This window comes from Lepidochelys olivacea (genome assembly GCF_965140295.1).
Source record: "Lepidochelys olivacea isolate rLepOli2 genome assembly, chromosome: 13".
Taxonomy (NCBI): domain Eukaryota; kingdom Metazoa; phylum Chordata; order Testudines; family Cheloniidae; genus Lepidochelys; species Lepidochelys olivacea.
The window spans coordinates 34,227,606-34,248,278 of NC_140423.1; the positions used below are offsets into that span (position 1 = coordinate 34,227,606).

The 20,673-nt window shown below is 51.9% G+C and overlaps 1 protein-coding gene across 1 annotated transcript; it reads right to left on the minus strand.

Annotated features, from left to right (window-relative positions):
• Positions 1-5,509: 5,509 nt before the first annotated feature.
• SDR39U1 (short chain dehydrogenase/reductase family 39U member 1) lies at positions 5,510-14,611 on the minus strand. Its single transcript, XM_084645366.1, has 6 exons — positions 14,520-14,611; positions 13,992-14,098; positions 12,315-12,397; positions 11,422-11,543; positions 10,401-10,544; positions 5,510-10,009 (listed from the first exon to the last, which is right to left on the minus strand). Exons 1-6 carry the CDS (start codon positions 14,533-14,535, stop codon positions 9,594-9,596), a joined length of 888 nt encoding a protein of 295 aa, XP_084501492.1. The 5' UTR covers positions 14,536-14,611; the 3' UTR covers positions 5,510-9,593.
• Positions 14,612-20,673: the final 6,062 nt, after the last annotated feature.

Consider the following 20,673-nt stretch of genomic DNA (forward strand, 5'->3'; position numbering starts at 1 on the left):
TGAGGTCAGTAATAAAAAGATTAAATAAGATTGGTCCCAAAACTGATCCCCGAGGAATTCCACTGGTAACCTCCCTCCAGCCTGACAGTTCACCTTTCAGTATGACCTGCTGTAGTCTCCCCTTTAACCAATTCCTTATCCACCTTTCAATTTTCATATTGATCCCCACCTTTTCCAGTTTAACTAATAATTCCCCATGTGGCACGGTATCAACGCCTTACTGAAATCTAGGTAAATTAGATCCACTGTGTTTCCTTTGTCTAAAAAATCTGTTACTTTCTCAAAGAAGGAGATCAGGTTGGTTTGGCACGATCTACCTTTTGTAAAACCATGTTGTATTTTGTCCCATTTACCATTGATTTCAATGTCCTTAACTACTTTCTCCTTCAAAATTTTTTCCAAGACTTTGCATACTACAGATGTCAAACTAACAGGCCTGTAGTTACCCAGATCATTTTTTTTCCCTTTCTTAAAAATAGGAACTATGTTAGCAAATCTCCAGTCATACGGTACAACCCCTGAGTTTACAGATTCATTAAAAATTCTCGCTAATGGGCTTGCAATTTCATGTGCCAATTCCTTTAATATTCTTGGATGAAGATTATCTGGGCCCCCCGATTTAGTCCCATTAAGCCGTTTGAGTTTCGCTTCTACCTCAGATATGGTAATATCTATCTCCATATCCTCATTCCCATTTGTCATGCTACCATTATCCCTAAGATCCTCTTTAGCCTTTGGTTCCAGCATTTGGTTCCAGCACATCACTGGGTAATTTCTTAGCAAACAAGCAAGCTCCCGGCTCAGTACAGCCCTGACAGGGCCTGATTCTCCACTACCCGGCAGGCCCCCATGATACCCAGGTCTGATCAGAAACAGGCACATCAAACAGCTGGAAACAGTGGTTTAGTCACAGTGGCTATTTTCAATGAGCCAGTGTCGACTTTTACCAAGATTTTCCATCTTAAATTGAGTCAAAACCCAGACCCCTGAGACGTCCCCGACAGTTCCTCCAAACCACCTGGCCATTGCTTTGCACACTCCCTGCCATGAGATATGTCAATATTTCTCCTTTTCCTCCCTAGTTGGGGGAATACTGGAGTCTGAAAGGGAATGTTCTGAAGTATTCCTGTCCAGGACAGCTGGCACATTTTATTTCAGGTTGGCTCTATGTTCGGCCGCGTCCTCTTGAGCTACTGCAGTGCCTCATGGGAGCTGTAGTTCAGGTCCCTCGTGCCCCCATTCACCTCTACAGGTTGGGCTTCCCAGCTGGACTACATTTCCTATGATGCAGCCTGGTCATGTGCCCTCCATCATTACTTGTGCATTATGGGAGATGTAATCCAGCCAGGAGCCCAGCTCTTCAAAGATGCATTATACTGCTAGACTCCAGGAGCTCAACTGATTTAGCTTCAGGAGTGACCTGGTCACAGTCTGTCAGTATTTACATGAGGTACAAATATTTAACAATGGGCTCTTCTATCTAGCAGAGAAAGGTCTAACATAACCAATGGTTGGAAATTGAAGCTAGACAAATTAGGACTGGGAATAAGGTGCAAATTTTTAACAGGGAGGGCACCGCAGATGTGCCAGGGACACAGATCACTGCTGAGCAGACACCAAATGAATCAGTCCAATTTGGCTGCCCCAAAATGTTTTGTTTCAAGTTGACTGAAGCCAAAACAAGCTATTTCGCTGAGTCTTTCCTGGTGGAAAACCAGGCTGGGAAATGGCAAAAAAATGGATATTTCCCTGAGAAAAGTTTCAGTTTTGTGGCTAGGGCATTTTCTGTTGAAAAATGATTGGGGTGGAATATTCCAACCTGACCCCCGCCCCCTCCGGCCTCCAGTCTTTGAACTAATCAGTCTGGTCTGTTAGGAAGAGGAATGTGCGTTTGATGCTGAGCGATCCAGTTCAGTCCCAGCAGAGGATGGACCAAGGGACATGGTCAGGGCCATCCCTAGCAATTCTGGGGCCCTACGCAGCCCCACCCCTGTGGGGGGGGGGTGTCGGGCCTCAGACCTCCGTGGAGAAGGGAGCAGGAGGGCAGACCCCAGGCCTCCGCAGGAGGGGGAGTGGTGGGGGCTGGCCCCAGGCCTCCACAGGGGGGAGGGACGGGGCTGGCTTGGGGGGCAAGGGGGAACCACCCCCCAGCACTCACTGATGGTGCAGCTGAGGCCAGGTCGCTGCACTTCTGCCGCCGATTAGTGCAGGCCCAGCCCGGCTGCAGAGCTCAGGGGAGTGGGAGCGGGGCTGGGGCTGGGGCAGAGCAGAGGCGGGAAGAGGCGGGGCTGGTGTGGGGAAGGGGTGGGGTGGGGCGGGGCAGGGCGGGAAGAGGCAGGGCGGAGGCCCTGGGGAAGAGCTGGAGAAGGGGCTGGAGCAGCATGCAGCTGCACAGGGCACCAGGAAATTTGGTGCGTGCTTTGCATAAGGACGGCCCTGGACATGGTGACATCTGCAGCAGGGCGAAGCAGCTGTGAAAGGCTCCCAGGTCCAGAGAGTTACATTTTCCACCCACCATCCCTGGTGAAAGGACCCCCGAGCTCAGCCTCAGGACCAGTGGGAGTTGGGCAGCTCAGGCCCGAGACGAGATTTCAGGAGCATCTAAGGGCTTCAGCTGTTTTATCACTGTCCATATCCAGGAGACGAACCGGGAGACTCTTGCATACACTTGAGGAGAGGCCCCATTGCTCGGCCCCCATGAGACAATGCCCTGGGGCACCCCATCGCACACCAGGGGCCCCCCCAAATCACCCTGTGAAATGAAACATGCCTCAGAGGAGTAATGCCTTGTGTGCGTCTCTCGTCGCTGTCACACTCACAGTCCTCCCAACCCCATCCCCAGCCCAACGACACCTTCCCTCCATGCCCTCAGCACTGGAGATCTGAATTTGGCGCTCCCCGCTCCCAGAGAATATACCAAAGCAGCCGCCCCCCGGCCGGCAGGATCTTTACCTTCAGGGCGGCTCTCCTGCCTCTGGGATCCCCCACGCAGATCATGGACTCAGCGTCATATGGTTTGGTCAAATTGTGTTCACACGCGTCGTCAGCCATCACCTCCAGAGCCACTTCCCGCAGCACGTCCGAGCACTTAGGGGGATTAACTTGCATCCGGCCCCACCCAGACACATTGCACCTGGTGCCAATGGGTGCTTCTGGCCAGGGGTCGGGCAGATGGATGGGCTGCACCCAGTCATAGAATCATAGAATATCAGGGTTGGAAGGGAGCTCAGGAGGTGATGGGAGCCTGCACCCCCTTGAGGGGAAAAGCCCCTTGTCCCACTCCCTGCCCCTCTCAGCCAGCCAGCCCCTGCCCTGGGGCTGGATCAAAGCCAGCATCCCCTAGAGGGGAAACACTTCCAGTAACTCAGGCACCAAAGATTGGAAATACCAAGCCCAATTGTGCTGAGCTTCAGATGTTGCACAGCTGTTGCCATGTGGCTTTCCAAAGCATGATCTTTCCCCATCACTTTATCTCCCAGCACCCCAAATGCTGTCCTCAGGTGTTCACAACAGCGACCTTTGCGGGGGGGGGGGGCAAGAGTTCAGTTATTTTCAGTTTAAGTGAAAAGACAATGTCCCATCGTTTTCAGGTCCAGACTATCAGAGGCACCAGGGAAATGTGGCTTCCTAGTACCCCATTCATTTGAAACTAGCTCCTTGATGGGGACGGGGGTAAGAACATAATGGTCACATGGGGTCCCACCAAAGGTGTATCTAGCCCAGTATTCTGTCTTCCGACAGGTTTCAGAGTAGCAGCCGTGTTAGTCTGTATTTGCAAAAAGAAAAGGAGTACTTGTGGCACCTTAGAGACTAACAAATTTATTTGAGCATAAGCTTTCATTGGATGCATTCAGTGGAAAATACAGTGGGGAGATTTATATACACACAGAACATGAAAAAATGGGTGTTACCATACACACTGTAACAAGAGTGATCACTTAAGGTGAGCTATTACCAGCAGGAGAGCAGGTCGGGTGGCGGGGAGGGACCTTTTGTAGTGATAATCAAAGTGGGCCATTTCCAGCAGTTGACAAGAACGTCTGAGGAACAGTGGGGGGTGGGGGTGGGGGATAAACATGGGGAAATAGTTTTACCTTGTGTAATGACCCATCCACTCCCAGTCTCTATTCAAGCCTAAGTTAATTGTATCCAGTTTGCAAATTAATTCCAATTCAGCACTCTCTCCTTGGAGTCTGTTTTTGAAGTTTTTTTGTTGAAGAATTGCCACTTTTAGGTCTGTAATCGAGTAACCAGAGAGATTGAAGTGTTCTCCGACTGGTTTTTGAATGTTATAATTCTTGACGTCTGATTCGTGTCCATTGATTCTTTTATGTAGAGACTGTCCAGTTTGACCAATGTACATGGCAGAGGGGCATTGCTGGCACATGATGGCATATATCACATTGGTAGCTGTGCAGGTGAACGAGCCTCTGATAGTGTGGCTGATGTGATTAGGCCCTATGATGGTGTCCCCTGAATAGATATGTGGACACAGTTGGTAACTGGCTTTGTTGCAAGGATAGGTTCCTGGGTTAGTGGTTCTGTTGTGTGGTGTGTGGTTGCTGGTGAGTATTTGCTTCAGGTTGGGGGGCTGTCTGTAAGCAAGGACTGGCCTGCCTCCCAAGATCTGTGAGAGTGATGGGTCGTCTCTACATAAAGGATTACAGACCTAAAAGTCAGGTTTCAGAGTAACAGACCTAAAAGTGGCAATACTTCAACAAAAATCTTCAAAAACAGACTCCAACAAGAGACTGCTGAACTGGAATTAATTTGCAAACTGGGAGTGGAAATGGCCCACCTTGATTATCACTACAAAAGGTCTCCCCCACCCCCTGCCCTCCTGCTGGTAATAGCTCACTTTAAGTGATCACTCGTAAGTGATCACAGTGTGTATGGTAACACCCATTGTTTCATGTTCTCTATGTATATAAATCTCCCCACTGTATTTTCACTGAATGCATCCGATGAAGTGAGCTGTAGCTCATGAAAGCTTATGCTCAAATAAATTTATTAGTCTCTAAGGTACCACAAGTACTCCTTTTCTTTTTGTCTTCCGACAGTGGCCAATGCCAGGTCCCCCAGAGGGAATGCACAGAACAGGTCAATTATTGAGTGATCCCCTGCCATCCAGTCCCAGCTTCTGGCTGTCAGAGGCTAGGGGCACCCAGAGCATGGGTCTGCATCCCTGACCATCTTGGCTAATAGCCATTGATGGACCTATCCTCCATAAACTTAATTCTTTTTGAACCCTGTTATACACTCAGCCTTTCCAACATCTTCTGGCAAAGAGTTCCACAGGTTGACTGTGCCTTGTGTGAAGAAATACTCTCTTTTGTTTGTTTTAAACCTACTGCATATTAATTTCATTGGGTGACCCCTAGTTCTTGTTGGTGTCAGTTGTTGGCTGCGTGTCTGTTCTCTCTGCATGCTGCACAGTCTCTGGACAGGTAGCCCATAGAGCAGCCTCCAATTGAACTGCCCAAGGAGACCACAGACTCAGTGCAGTGGCAAAGGCATCCAGACAGGTTTATTGCCGAAAAAGCACGGTATCTGTGTCCTGTAGTACACTAATACATGCATGCATGTTACAGTGGACCAGCTCAGTGAGCAGTGGGACTTTCCATTCCCTCCTCCGCTGGACAGACACCCCCTCTGTGACCCCTCTTTATGCACTGATACAAACAAGCTATGTATTGACCCTCTGATGTGGTTAGTTACCCCCTTTTCCTTGTACCTGTTGTTACAAGTTACAATTAACTTGATCAAAACATCTCCATCCATCACCCTGTCAGCCTGACCTTATCTTTAAGAAGGGTCAGTGTGTCCCTATATCATCTTTGGGGCGTGTGTTTCCACCAAAACTAGCTATCGGGGTGTTCTGGTACCACCCTCCTGGAATGTGTTTACATGAATACTTAGTGCCTAGCAATGTGTGTGTTTTTACAACACCAGCCATGTTCCTGTTCCGGACAGTGACCCCGCAAGAAGGCCTCTGCTTTGTAACAGGGCCTGACTTTAGTTCAGGCCTTAGGCCTTGTACCAGGCCCCATGGTTCAGGCTCTCTCTTCATATTACACTTGTGTTATGGGAAGGGGTAAATAGCACTTCCTTATTCACTTTCTCCACGCCATTCCCAATTTTATAGACTTCTATCATATCTCCACCCTTAGTCATCCTAAACTGAACAGTTACAACCTTGTAAAATCTCTCCTCAAACAGAAGCTGTTCCATACCCCTGATCATTTTTGTTGCCCTTCTCTGCACATTTTTAATTTCCCATCCATTTGTGGAGATGGGGTGACTAGAACTGCATGCAGCAGTCAAAGTGTGGGCATATCATGGATTTATATTGAGATTATACTTAATACTTAGTTCTGCCTTGAGTGCAGGGACTAGAATAAAAGACCTCCCAAGGTCCCTTCCAGTCCTATACTTCTATGATTATGATACTTTGTGTCTTACCTATCCCTTTCTTAATGATTCCCAACATTCTGTTAGCTTTCTTGACTCCCGCTGCACATTGAGTGGATGTTTACAGAGAACTATACGAGTGGTAACAGCTAATTTAGAACCCATCATTTTATATGTATAGTTGGGATTATGTTTTCCAACGTGCATTACTTTGCATCTGCCATTTTCCTCCCAGTCACCCAGTTTTGTGAGATCCCTTTGCAATTCTTCACAGTCTGCTTTGGACTTTACTACCCTTGTAATTTTGTATCATCTTAACACTTTGCCACCTCACTCTTTACCCTTTCCCAGATCATTTATGATTATGTTAACTAGGATTGGTCCCAATACAGACCCCTGGGGGACACCACTATTTACCTGTCTCCATTCTGAGAACGGGCCATTTATTCCTACCCTTTGTTTCCTATCTTTTACCCAGTTACCAATCCATGAGAGGACCTTCCCTCTTACCCCATGACTGCTTACTTTGTTTAAGAGCTTTTGGTGAGGGACCTTGTCAAAGGCTTTCTGAAAGTCCAAGTACACTATATCCATTGGATCTCCCTTGTCCACATGCTTGTTGACCCCCTCCAAAGAATTCTAGTAGATTGGTGAGACATGATTTCCCTTTACTAAAACCCTTGTTGATTCTTCCCCAACAAATGATATTCATCTGTCTGTGTAATAATTCTGTGGTTTACTATAGTTTCAAACAATTTGTCTGGTACTGAAGTCAGCCTTACTGGCCTGTAATTGCCAGGATTGCCTCTGGAGACTTAAAAAAAAAAAAAAAAAAAAAATCGGTGTTGCATTAGCTATCCTCCAGTCATCAGGTATGGCTGATTTAAGTGATTCGTTACATACCACAGTTAGTAGTTCTAAGATTTCATATCTGAATTCCTTCAGAACTCTTGGGTGAATCCCATCTGGTCCTGGTGACTTACTTCTGTTTATCAATTTATTCCAAAACATCCACTAATGATATCTCAATCTGGGACAGTTCCTCAGATTTGTCACCTAAAAAGAATGGCTCAGGTGTGGGAATCTCCCTCACATCCTCTACAGTAAAGAATGATGCAAAAAATTCATTTAGCTTCTCTGCAATAGCCTTGTCTTCCTTGAGTACTCCTCTAGCACCTCGATCGTCCCATCGTTAAACCTTGTAGCGATGGGTGGGGCATTACCTTTCATGCAGGATCAATGTAAAGAAGCCATTGCAGTTGAGTGGCTGACACAACAGCAGTAGAATCCAAAACACAGGCACATAGAAAAGCTAGAGCAGAAGCAGCTCAATAGATTTCCCAGGCAGGGGCTAGGGCTTTGCTTGGTGATACAGGTTTGTCTGTGCACGAGGGAGAAGGGGCAGAAAGAAGGCCAAGCAGACAGTAACAGAGGCGCCAGCTGGAAAGGCTGATTTGGAGCAGCAAACGGAAGCACTAACTGCAGCTGTGTTCAGGGAAAGAGGACTTGATGGATTATCTTTGGAAATAAACTAGAGTGCATCCCAGAAAATACCCCTAATGGAAACAACTGGCTAGGCCTTGAGCTTTGGCTCTCTTCTCAAGTCAAAGAGAGACACTCACTATGTTTAATTACAGCCTCTGGGGTGGGGAATAAACTCAGGACTACATATGCACAGTCCCCTTGATGCACAGTGGAGCACTCATTTGCCAGGGGGAATGATTGCACAGAGATCTAGAGGAGAATGCAGCCTGTCTGCAGGAACTAAGCCTTTTATTATTTACCCCATGGCTTACTGTTACATTAGGGCAGTGAGGAAAAAAGTTGAACCATGGTTTCCTGTTGGAAAATGGGGATTTGTGGAATATACATTTTCCACAAAACAATAATGCCAGCAGAAATTTCCATCAGCAAAAGCGAACTGAAACACACAAGGGACAGTGAGAGACGCCAGGGGACAGTTCAAAGAGGTGTCGGCCGAGGTGTTCCAAAGGAACAGATCAACATTTGTATTTTACACGGGCAGCATTCTGGCACGCCTTCTCCATTGTTTTCCGATGCATGAAAACAAGGCCAGAACCACAGCCAGAGTCGGTGGCAGCATAACTATTTGGGTCAGAGATGCAATTTCACCTCTACAGTTATAGCGGTACAACCACTTGCATGGAGGCTGTTATGCCCACATAGGAATAACCAAAAGAGCCCCACACTGGGGTACCCAGACCCACACCCCCGGCCAGGAAGCTACTGTCTGGTCCCCAGAGCCCAGCCAGCCCTCATCTCCACTTGACTCAGCCCTCTCACCTTGTACATGAGCCCCATGGTTGTTCCGAGGCACCTTCCTCATTCCTCCCCTAAGAGCCATGAGACCCCCCTAGCGGCAAAGGCCCTGCATTGCCCTCCCAGACTCCTGGCTCCCCTTCCCTCTCTCCGCCCTACGACCTATCAGCCCCCCCTAAGGATGAGCACCCTGCACTATCCTCCTGGACAGCTGGGTCCCATTCACTGCCTGGTCTCTCCCACTGCACGCAACTGGGGTCAGCACTGACTGTATGAGGACAGTGCAGCCTCTGAATCCCCCCCTCAGCCCTAAGCACCACCATCGACCTAGTGACCTCCCTCCCCCCGCCCCCACTCCCTGCAAACAACAGCGATTGACTCACCAGCAGTTTATTGCAAACTGGACAAGGTTGTATACAGGGTGGGAGGGAGGGGAGGCTGCAGTGCAGCCAAAAACTGCAATTCCCAGCAGCCATTGCTGCAGAACCTCAGCTCCATAAAGGACCAGGAGCTTGAAAACCACCTGAACACACTGTCAGTGCAGCACAGATGGGGGCAGGGCAGGAAAGTCACAGTGGGGTGCCCCCCCCCCGAGAAGGGCTGGGGAGGGGTGATTTCTGGAGGGGCTCAGAAGGGAGCATTCCCACTCAGAGAAGGGGGCTGGGGAGGCTAAGAATGGGGTGACCCCCAGCAAGAGACTGGGGAGTATTGGAGGGATACTGGGGATGGCTCATGATGGACCCCACAAAGTTCAGGCTAAGACAGCTGGGAAGCTCAGAGCTGGGCTGTGGGAGCCAGAGATTAGGGGTCTCGGGGGGGGGGGGTGTGTGAGGCTCCCACTGGGGTGATTCCCCAGAAGAGGAGGGTCCTCAGGGCACTGGGATCAACCCCCCCTCAGCCGGTCAGGACACAATGTCCCGCAGGGCAGAGGGCAGGTCGGGGTACATGAAGCAGTAGCCACTCTCCAGAGTGCGTTTTGGCGCCACCCGCTGGCCTTCCAGCAGCATGACGGCCCGCTCAGCGCCAAAGACGCCCCGCACCGCCCAGCTGGGCAGGGGCAGCAGGGCCGGGCGCCTCAGGGCTGAGCCCAGCTCCCGGGCGAAATCGGCATTGGAGGTGCTGGGTGAAGCTGGGGAGACCCCGTTGAGAACCCCGTGGACACCCTCCGTTTCCAGAGCGTGGCACACAACACCAGCCACGTCCCGGACGTGGATCCATGGGAAGGGCTGGAGGCCGGAGCCCACGGGGCCCCCCAGGCCCAGCCGGAAAGGCCAGAGCATCTGGGAGATGGCGCCTCCGCCCTTCCCCAGCACCACACCTGCAGGAAGAGGAAAGTCAGAGAGAGACCCTGGAGACAGCCAGCCACGCCTCCCTCCCCAAGCCAGCCACAGTCTCCCAGCCCAAGCCAGCCTTGGGGCCAGTGCCCCCAAGGGGAAAAACCCCGTGCTCCATTCCCCACCCCCCTGAGCCAGCCAGTACCCACCCTGGGGCCGGATGGGAGCCAACATCCCCTAGAGGAGAAAGGGCCCGTGTCTCATTCCCCACCTCCATGAGCCAGCTAGTGCCTGCCCTGAGGTCAGATGGAAGCCAGTGATCCCTAGAGGGGACAGGCCCCATGCCCTGCCCCCCCCGAGCCAGCCAGTCTCCGCCATGAGGTCAGATAGTATCTGGTGCCCCCTTGAGGGGAAAGGCCCCATGCCCCGACGCACCAGATCTCACCACCGCCTGGCGCGTGCCGTCCCCGGGGATTTTAGCCGCTGCCTCCCAGGCGCTCACCAGGCGCGAGAAGAAGTCGAAGTCACCGCCGGGACTCTCCTCAGTGTACTCAGCCGTGGGGCTGGGGCGGTAATACCCTGCCAGGCAATGGGCAGGGAACTGTAGTGCTGCCAGTGCACATAGCCCTACCCCTCATTGATATCCCTCCCTCTCCTGCAGCAATTGCACCTGGCGACGGGGAGGAACATGACTATTTTCCCTCCTGCTCCAATGGCAGAAGCGCATTGATGTCATGGGGGCTGGGCTCCTTCTCTTACAAAGCAAATTTTCTTCTCTCAGTGGTGGAAGGACAGTTCCACAGGAGGTTTTATTTGGCCAGGGGACTATTTTTCCATCTCTTCCCAATGGTGGAAGAACATCAGTGTCACCAGAGTTGTGCTTTGTACCTCAAGGACAAGAGGAGGGACTATTTTCCCCCCCTCTGCAGCAGAAGGATCACAATGTGTCATGATAGACTGTGCTGCACCCCAGGCCAATTTTCCCTCCTCCCTAGTGGTGGAAGAACACCAGTGCCACACAGGGCCGCACTTTGTCTTGCACTAGAGGGGGGACGGTATATCCGCTCAGGTGCGGAAGGATGTGCAATGTGTGCTCTACCCAGGGCCTATTTTTCCTCGGGGCCTATTTTCCTCTGTGCAATGGTGGAAGCACAATTGTTCCACAAGGTGCTGTGATGTGTCCTCTCATGAATGGGGACTATTTTCTCTCAGTGGCGAAAGCTGTGCAACGATGACGCACCACAGGGACTATTTCCTCTCTGTAGCAGACGGACACAATGCTGTTATGGGTGGTTGTGCTGCACCTAGGGACTATTTCTCCTGTCCCCTCAGCAGCCCAGTAACCTCCAGAGGCCACACTCTTCCTGGTCACTTCCCAGGGACTATTTCCACCTGGTGGGGGGATACCATGGGACAGGATGGTGAGAGTTGCACTCTGGCCATGCACAATAAATACCTACGCCAGTGACGAGGACCCAGGCACGGGGCGGCCTCTCGGCCTCGGCGATGGCCTTGGCCAAGGTCTTGGTGGTCGCCACCCGGCTGGTGACCACAACCCTGCAGAAGGGATCATCCCACCTGCAGGTGGAGAGAGCACAAAGGGGTGATGCCCAACCACCCCCCCCATTCTCCTCTGCCAATCCCAGCCCAACAAGCAGCTATTTATACCGTACCGTGCACCCCACTAAACCTTCCCCCAGAAATAATGACCCGGGAGGAGAAAGTTTCCTAGCAGAAGTTTCACATTCTGACCAAGCCCCCTCTGCAGTACCTAAAGGAGAGCCACCCATTCCCCTGCCCTCCCCCAGGTAGTACAGGGGAGCGACACAAATCACCATGCCCCAGAGCAATGGGAGGCAGGACCCTCTCCCACACACACTACCCAGAAGTAGGTGAAAAAGGCTCCCTGTCTCAGGGAGAGTGGGGGGAACTGGGAGTTTTGGGGGATGACAGTTGGGTGATTGGAAGGTGCTGGTTCCACTATGTGGGAGACAGTTGGGTGGGTGCCTAGGGTAGGTGTGATGGGGCTGCTGGCATCATTGTCACAAGACAGGCCAGACATTGGGCAACACTCTTTATACCCCACTAGTGCACTCTCCTAATGCTTCCCCCTGGAAACAAGACCTCTGAGAAGGAAGGTTCCTAGTGACAATTATGTTTCAACCCCAATTCATCCCCAACTTGCAAAATACAACCCTTCCGTCCTGCCCCACCTCCACTGCATTATGGGTAGTACAGGAGAACAGGGAGAGACCGAGTCATCCCCATTTCTGTCCTTCACGGAAGGGACGCTATATGGGTTGTTACAGGGATTATTCTCCCCCAGCACGCCCAAAGCTCCGGACACACCTGCGAAGGGGGTTGAGAACATTCTCACCAGCCAAGTTCACCGCAGCATCACAAGGGGGCAGGCCGGAGCGGGCCAATTCATCCTGGGGAGACAGGAGAGAAATGGTATTCAACACAGCTCAGACTCCCCACTCGCCCCTACTGAGCCCCTAAACCAAGCCAGTCCAGTCTCCCCTCATACCCTGGACCAGCCCCTCACTCACATATGCCCCTGGTTAATCTCACCCTGCTCTGCTGCACTAAGCCAGCTCCTTCCTGATCCCTGAAGGCTGTGCCCTGGACCGTGAGGGTAGATGGCTCTGATATAACCCAGCACAATACGAGTGTGACGTTACACCCCATAATGCTTTATGGGAATACGCTTCTGAATGTATATAAGACCTAACTGGAATATGTTTTATGCTACATATGCCATGTAACATATCTCTGTAAAGGTTATGATCTACTGAATATATTTATCCTATTTGTATGCATGTATGATTTTTGTATTCAACGTTATGAATATTGGCTATCTACTTGTTTAATTTTAAGCAGCCTCAGTGAAGCAGTTGGTCAGCTTCCTGAGAAAAGACTATTCTCAGGAAGTACTCAATCAAGAAACACTTAAGCAAACAATGAACTTGGAGGCACCAATCCACATCTGAGCTTTTCCGAGGAATCTGGCTTAGACGGTAAGGAACTCAGTCACGCATGAACGTGTGACTTGCCCATGTGACTTCAAAACTCCTTTTTGTAGCTGGATCGTACACAGGGGCAGAGAGGGGTGTCCACCCAGAAGAGAAAGTCTATTTAAACCTCTTGGAGAACCCTCCATTTGGTGTTCAGCCGGCTCAACAGATAGCCTCTCCACCCCCAAGGATACCTGAAAGAAACTGGGACAAAGGACAGTGACTACAAGGGGTGTGAGTGATTGCTGGACCCAGCCTAGAAGGAGACTAGTCTGTAAGAGAGGCTTATTGGAACATAAGGGTGAGATTTTATCTTTATTCAGCTTCTTACTGTATTGGGCATAGGCTTGTGTGTTTTATTTTATTTTGCTTGGTAATTCACTTTGTTCTGTCTGTTAATACTTAGAATCACTTAAATCCTACTTCTTGTATTTAATAAAATCACTTTTTATTTATTAATTAACCCAGAGCATGTATTAATACCTGGGGGGGGGGGGGGGGGGGAAGGGGGAACAGCTGTGCATCTCTCTCTATCAATATTATAGAGGGCAAACAATTTATGAGTTTACCCTGTATAAAGCTTATACAGGGTAAACTCATAATCTATTTGGGCGTTGAACCCTATTGGGAGTTGGGCATCTGTTAGAGACAAGAACATTTCTTAAGCTGCTTTCAGTTAAGCCTGCAGTTTGTAGGACATGGTTGAGACCTGTGTCTGTGTTTGTAACCGACATACGCGTCTGGCAAAACCAGGCAGGGTTCTGGAGTCCTAAATTGGCAGGGAAAGCAGGGGCAGAATTAGTCTAGGCACATCAGTTGGCAGCCCCCAGGGAGGAACAGCTGGAGCAATGCCACTAGGACCAGCCTGGAGTCTTAGGGCTGAGTACTAATTCCCAGGACGGGGAGCGAACCTAAACGTGGGCCACTGGGCTCCTAACCCCCTGCACCTCTGTGGCTGCTCCTATGAGCCCAATTATCCTGGAGTCACCCCCCTTCCCCAATCACCTACCCAGCTGATCCGGTCTGGCCCCAGATGGCGAGAGACATGGGTCACCTCGTGCCCTCGGCTCCTCAACAGCTGGGTCAAGGCTCCGCCCACAAAGCCGGTCCCACCTCCTGATTTAAATAGACACTTTCAAGGATTGGTGCCCCTCACTCCCGACCTACAGCCCCCTGCCAGCCCAACCCTGGGCTCCCCACCAGCTCTGCCAGTGCCCCCACTCCCGACCCGCAGCCACCTGCTAGCCCAGCCCTGCCTCCCGAGCTCTGCCGGTGCCCCTCACTCCTGACTGCAGCCCCATTTCACCCCAGCGCCCTGGTGCATGAGGAAGCCTTACGGGGGGGTAGGGGAGATTTAGTGCCAGCCCCATCTCCCCGCGGCTAGGTGGAGCTCAGCTCCCAAACCGGATGCACATCCAAGCCCAGGCGCTGGGGAACACGCGCAACCGCATTAGCCCTGCAATTAACGCCTCGCTTAATTGCTGTCCCCTGCCACCCAACCACCCCATACTCGGCCCCTGCAGCGCGCTCCACTCACCCACTAGCACGCGCATGGCCACAGATGGGCGCGCATGCGCGTGGAGGGACTCTCTGGCCCACGGCTCTCCAGGCCCGGACACGCATGCGCAGCTTCCTGGGCCGGGAAGGAAGCGGGGAAAGGAGAGGGGCTGGGATTTAAAGGGCCCGCGCCCCATTCCCGGGACATTGACAAAGCCCCTGGTTAACCCCTTCGCGGCCAGTGGCCAGGCTCAGAGCCCCGGGGCCCGTGCAGAGGGCGGGGCCCGGGGGCAGGGGTGGGAGGGAGAGGAAGCTGGGGTGGGGGGTAGGGAGGAGGTCTGGGGAGATGGGGGTGGGGCAGGTACAAGGAGAGTGAAGGGAGCAGGAGAGAGAGGGGTTCATGGGGGCGGGGTCAGGGAGGGATCTGGGAGGAATAGGTAATGGGAGGATCTAGGGATCAGGGAATGGGGTGGGGGCTTTGGACGGGGATCAGGATGGTGGGATGGAGGCAGGGTTGCACTTTCCTTATAGCTTCATCACCTGGATGTCCCTAGGTCAGCCTGGAGAGGCAGAGGTGAAGCCATGGCTCATCCCGGCCCTGCCAGTGCCACGGCCCAGCCAAAGGGGGCTGAACTTCATTTCTGGCTCTTTGTCCTTAGTCCCCATGGGGGGCTGCTGACTCCCTCCAGAGAACAGGCCCTTTCCCATCCCCTGATACCTTTTCCCTTCTTCTCTGGCTGAGTTCACATGCTCCAGGGCTTCCTGTGGACAGGTGTCAATGGCTCAGTCTTTGCGGGGGGGTCTCCTTTTCTTTCCTGATCCTCTGGTGATTTGGGGCAGTTTCAATCAGTTCTTTAATGACCCAGCCATCCCCTCCAGACAGCCAAGGGACACCCACACCTCTGGCTCCTGCAGTCCTCCAGGAGCCAGGTGGGTGCCCCACTGGGCAGCAATGCAAAGTGCACAGGGAAACGGAGGCATGTCTGGGAGTCATTAAAATATGACAGAAATGTCCTACTTTGTCACCCTGTGACAACAGTGACTGTCGTGCCACAGACCTCAGTCCCAGATCCCTCCGTCTGGGGGCTGGGAGGTGCAGGGTCCCCTAGTGATGCTGTCCCGGATCCCTGGGTCTCATTCCCCATCCCAGTCTTTCACTAGGAGGGCTCCGGTTTCCAGTTGGCACCTTCAGGAGCCGCAGGCTCACAGACATACGTTGCCTGTCCCACGGCAGCCAGGTGCCCTCCACAGCTGGGGCAGCAGAACATCTGGGCACTGGCCCAGCTCAGCCCTGCCTGGAGCTGTGCACGTCTGGGACAGAGCTGAGCCATGGATGGAGCTTGCACCGACCCCCCCTTCTCCATCCGCACATCTAGTGGGCAGTGTGGCTAATAGTCAGCCAGTGACATGGCCTTGTTAGTATCTGCCTTCAGACACCAGGCTCAGTGCAGAGATGGAGGGACAGGTAGGACACTATGGGTCTGTAGAGCACAGACAGTCTAGTCCAACCCCCTGCTCAAAGCAGGACCAATCCCCAATTTTTGCCCCAATCTCTAAATAGCTCCCTGAAGGATTGAACTCACGACCCTGGGTGTGGAAGGCCAATGCTGAAACCACTGAGCTATCCCTCCCCCAAAGCCTGCATAGGTCCAGGCTGCACAGGACAGAGGGAGCCCTGGAGACATTGACTCTATTGGCTGTGTTCAGAGGGGACCAAATGGCGTTGACCAGGTTGAGAGTCTTACCCTGGATCCTGTGCCAGGGACTCAGTTGGCTCATCTAAACAGGAACATAGGGATTGTCAGACCAGCTCAGACCCCGAGGTCCATCTAACCCCAGATCCCGTCTCCAGCCCCAGCTGCTGCAGCAGGGTGACTTCTGCAGTCACCAGTTCCTGGAAACCCACAGCACATGGGGCAAGAAGACGCCCAGCTAGGTCACCTGCTGCACAGCTGGTGCTGAACCTAACTGGGATCTTGTGCCCCTTGCAGCTGTGCACATCTGGAGTGGAGCTAAGGGTGCTGGCTCAGCTGTGATGGGTTTGTCTAGCCCAGCTGGAGGTCCATGGACAGAAAGCACCTCCAAAGGGTGGGGAGCCCCTCACAGATCCAGAATCAGGTGGGATGGACACGGACTGGTATTGAAGGGACTTTGGGAAGCCCAGATACCACAGGGATGGGCATGGGTATGAGAGAGGGAATAGAACAGAAGAGACCCACTTGTACTAGTTAGAAGACAGAGTAGAACAGTGCTCCCCCATTCAGTTTGGAAATGGCACCAGTTCTGGGATACAGCTGAGGGAATTATGGGAGTTTCCCCCCCCACCTTCTTCCAACAAAACTCTGGCAGCTCACAACCATGGGCAAAAAGCGAGAGGCAGCACGGCCCTGTGGCAAAGGGCACCAGACGGGGGTCAGGACATTTGGTTTCTCTTCTCAGCTCTGCCACTGACTTTCTGTGTAACCTTCAACAAGACAATTTCTCCTCTCAGCGCCTGGCAGCGCCTGATCTTGGTTGTGGTCTGTGCAGTGCCCGGTACGAAGGGGCCCTGATCTCCGTCGGGGTCTGTGCAGCACCTGGCAGAACAGGACCCTGATCTCGGTCGGGGTCTGGGCAGTGCCTAGCACAATGGTGTACCCCAATCTTGGTGCTGTTGTAATAATATCCATTTTCCCATGTTGCAGACTGGCCTGAGATAGCTGCTCCACCCTAGGGGGTCTTTGAAAGTCTCCACCCTGAACTCTCTCTAACCATCTAAGTTAGTTCTCTCTTGCCTCTCCCCAGCTGAACCCTTCTCCCCAAACGGCCACTGTAAATGTTGTCTCCCTCTCTGCAAACACCACAGTCCTGGTGTCACACCCCATCACTCTCTACTGTGGGGTCCTACCACCATCCTCTGATGCTGGCTACTGTCAGAAACAGGACTCTGGGTAGATAGCCACTGCCTTGGATCCAGTCTAGGGAGTCCCGTGAATTCCAGCTGCAAGGCATCATGGACCAAGTGAAGGAGAGGGGAGAAGAGGGTTGTGTCCCGGCTGTAAGGGGCCTCCTGAGACACTGGGGACGCATAGGGGGGCCGCCGAAGGACAGCTGTTCCACTCAGAGAAAGACTCAGGAGTCCAGACACCAGCACCAGCTGCTGCTTAAAGCTATTTATTGCATTGCAAACCGTGGCTTGGACTCGCAGAGGAGAGAACGTTGCTGGTTTTCATCAAGCACATTACAGAGAAAGGTTTTCATGCCAAAGAACAAAAGAGAAGAGAATGGGACAAGGGTCCTTTCCCCTCTAGGGGTCGCTGGCTCCCATCCGGCCCCAGGGTAGGGACTGGCTGACTCAGGGGGGTGAGGAATGGGGACATGGAGTGTTTCCCCTCTAGGGAGCGCCAGCTCTGATCCAGCCCCAGGGGGGACTGGCTGTCTCAGGGGGCAGAGGTGAGGAATGGGGCATGGGCCTTGTCCCCTCTAGGGGGTGCCGGCTCCCATCCGACCCCAGGGTGAGGCGAGGACTGGCTGGCTCGGGGGTGCCCCCAGATCAGATGAGTGCAGCAGCATCCCCTTCCCAGAAGTAGCGAAGGCAGCGGAATGGCAGAGCAGCTGGCAGCCCGTTGGTCTCTGTGCAGCTACTCCCTGCCCATCTTCTTCCTGAGCCAAGGGATGAATGCAGAGATCCGCATGTATACGGCAGGTGGGAGGCCACTGGGTTTCCCATGTGAGACGATGCCCTGGGCGACCCCCTTGCACTCCAGTGGGCCCCCGGAGTCACCCTACAGAGAGAAGAGGAGGGAACATTACAATGAAAGCAGGCAGGGGGGAATTCAAGATGCAGCAAGCCAGCCCCACCCATACCCGGCACTTTTGTCAGAGCTGGGCACTCACTGATTCATCCTGCTCCCATCTCTGAATGTAACAAGTCCAATTAGTAGGGGAAGCTAAAGTGGATGGGAACCTGGGAGGCAGTGACCATGAGATAGTCGAGTTCAGGATCCTGACACAGGGAAGAAAGGAGAACAGCAGAATATGGACCCTGGACTTCAGAAAAGCAGACTTTGACTCCTTCCAGGAACTGATGGGCAGGATCCCCTGGGAGAATAACATGAGGGGGAAAGGAGTCCAGGAGAGCTGGCTGTATTTTAAAGAATCCCTATTGAGGTTACAGGGACAAACCATCCTGATGTGTAGAAAGAATAGTAAATATGGCAAGCAACCAGCTTGGCTTAACAGTGAAATCCTTGCTGATCTTGAACGCAAAAAAGAAGCTTACAAGAAGTGGAAGATTGGACAAATGACCAGGGAAGAGTATAAAAAAATTGCTCGGGGATGCAAGAGTGAAATCAGGACGGCCAAATCACACCTGGAGTTGCAGCTAGCAAGAGATGTTAAGAGTAACAAGAAGGGTTTCTTCAGGTATTTTAGCAAGAAGAAGAAAGTCAAGAAAGTCAAGAAGAAGAAAGTCAAGGAAAGTGTGGGCCCCTTATTGAATGAGGGAGGCAACCTAGTGACAGAGGATGTGGAAAAAGCTAATGTATTCAATGCTTTTTTTGCCTCTGTCTTCACGAACAAGGTCAGGTCCCAGACTACTGCACTGGGCAGCACAGCATGGGGAGGAGGTGACCAGCCCTCTGTGGAGAAAGAAGTGGTTTGGGACTATTTAGAAAAGCTGGACAAGCACAAGTCCATGGGGCCGGATGCGCTGCATCCGAGAGTGCTAAAGGAGTTGGTGGATGTGATTGCAGAGCCATTGGCCATTATCTTTGAAAACTCATGGCGATCGGGGGAAGTCCCGGATGACTGGAAAAAGGCTAATGTAGTGCCCACCTTTAAAAAAGGGAAGAATGAGGATCCTGGGAACTACAGGCCAGTCAGCCTCACTCAGTCCCTGGAAAAATCATGGAGCAGGTCCTCAAGGAATCAATTCTGAACCACTTAGAGGAGAGGAAAGTGATCAGGAACAGTCAGCATGCATTCACCAAGGGTAAGTCATGCCTGACTAATCTAATTGCCTTCTATGACAAGATAACTGGCTCTGTGCATGAAGGGAAAGCAGTGGACGTGTTATTCCTTGACTTTAGCAAAGCTTTTGGCACTGTCTCCCACAGTATTCTTGCCAGCAAGTTAAAGAAGTATGGGCTGGATGAATGGACTATAAGGTGGAGAGAAAGCTGGCTAGATTGTCAGGCTCAACGGGTAGTGATCAATGGCTCCATGTCTAGTTGGCAGCCGATATCAAGTGGAGTGCCCCAAGGGTCGGTCCTGCTGCCGGTTTTGTTCAATATCTTCCTTAATGATCTGGAGGATGGTGTGGATTACACCCTCAGCAAGTTTGCAGATGACAGTAAACTGGGAGGAGTGGTAGATATGCTGGAGGGTAGGGATAGGATACAGAGGGACCTAGACAAATTGGAGGATTGGGCCAAAAGAAATCTGATGAGGTTCAACAAGGACAAGTGCAGAGTCCTGCACTTGGGACGGAAGAATCCAATGCACCGCTACAGACTAGGGACCGAATGGCTAGGCAGCAGTTCTGCAGAAAAGGACCTAGGGGTTACAGTGGACGAGAAGCTGGATATGAGTCAACAGTGTGCCCTTGTTGCCAAGAAGGCCAATGGCATTTTGGGATGTATAAGTAGGGGCATAGCCAGCAGATCAAGGGACGTGATCGTTCCCCTCTATTCGACACTGGTGAGGCCTCATCTGGAGTACTGTGTCCAGTTTTGGGCCCCACATTACAAGAAGGATGTGGAAAAATTGGAAAGAGTCCAGCGGAGGGCAACAAAAATGATTAGGGGACTGGAACACATGACTTATGAGGAGAGGCTGAGGGAACTGGGGATGTTTAGTCTATGGAAGAGAAGAATGAGGGGGGATTTGATAGCTCCTTTCAGGTAGTTGAAAGGGGGTTCCAAAGAGGATGGCTCTAGACTGTTCTCAGTGGTAGCAGATGACAGAACAAGGAGCAATGGTCTCAAGTTGCAGTGGGGGAGATTTAGGTTGGATATAAGGAAAAACTTTTTCACTAGGAGGGTGGTGAAACACTGGAATGCGTTACCTAGGGAGGTGGTGGAATCTCCTTCCTTAGAAGTTTTTAAGGTCAGGCTTGACAAAGCCCTGGCTGGGATGATTTAATTGGGGATCGGTCCTGCTTTGAGCAGGGGGTTGGACTAGATGTCCTCCCGAGGTCCCTTCCAACCCTGATA

Coding starts and splice junctions, on each gene's coding strand:
- SDR39U1 (XM_084645366.1), bottom strand. Junction 12,398..13,991: donor GGCCAGACCGGATCAGCTGG/GTAGGTGATTGG, acceptor CTGTCTCCCCAG/GATGAATTGGCCCGCTCCGG. Junction 10,545..11,421: donor GGTCCTCGTCACTGGCGTAG/GTATTTATTGTG, acceptor ATTGCCTGGCAG/GGTATTACCGCCCCAGCCCC.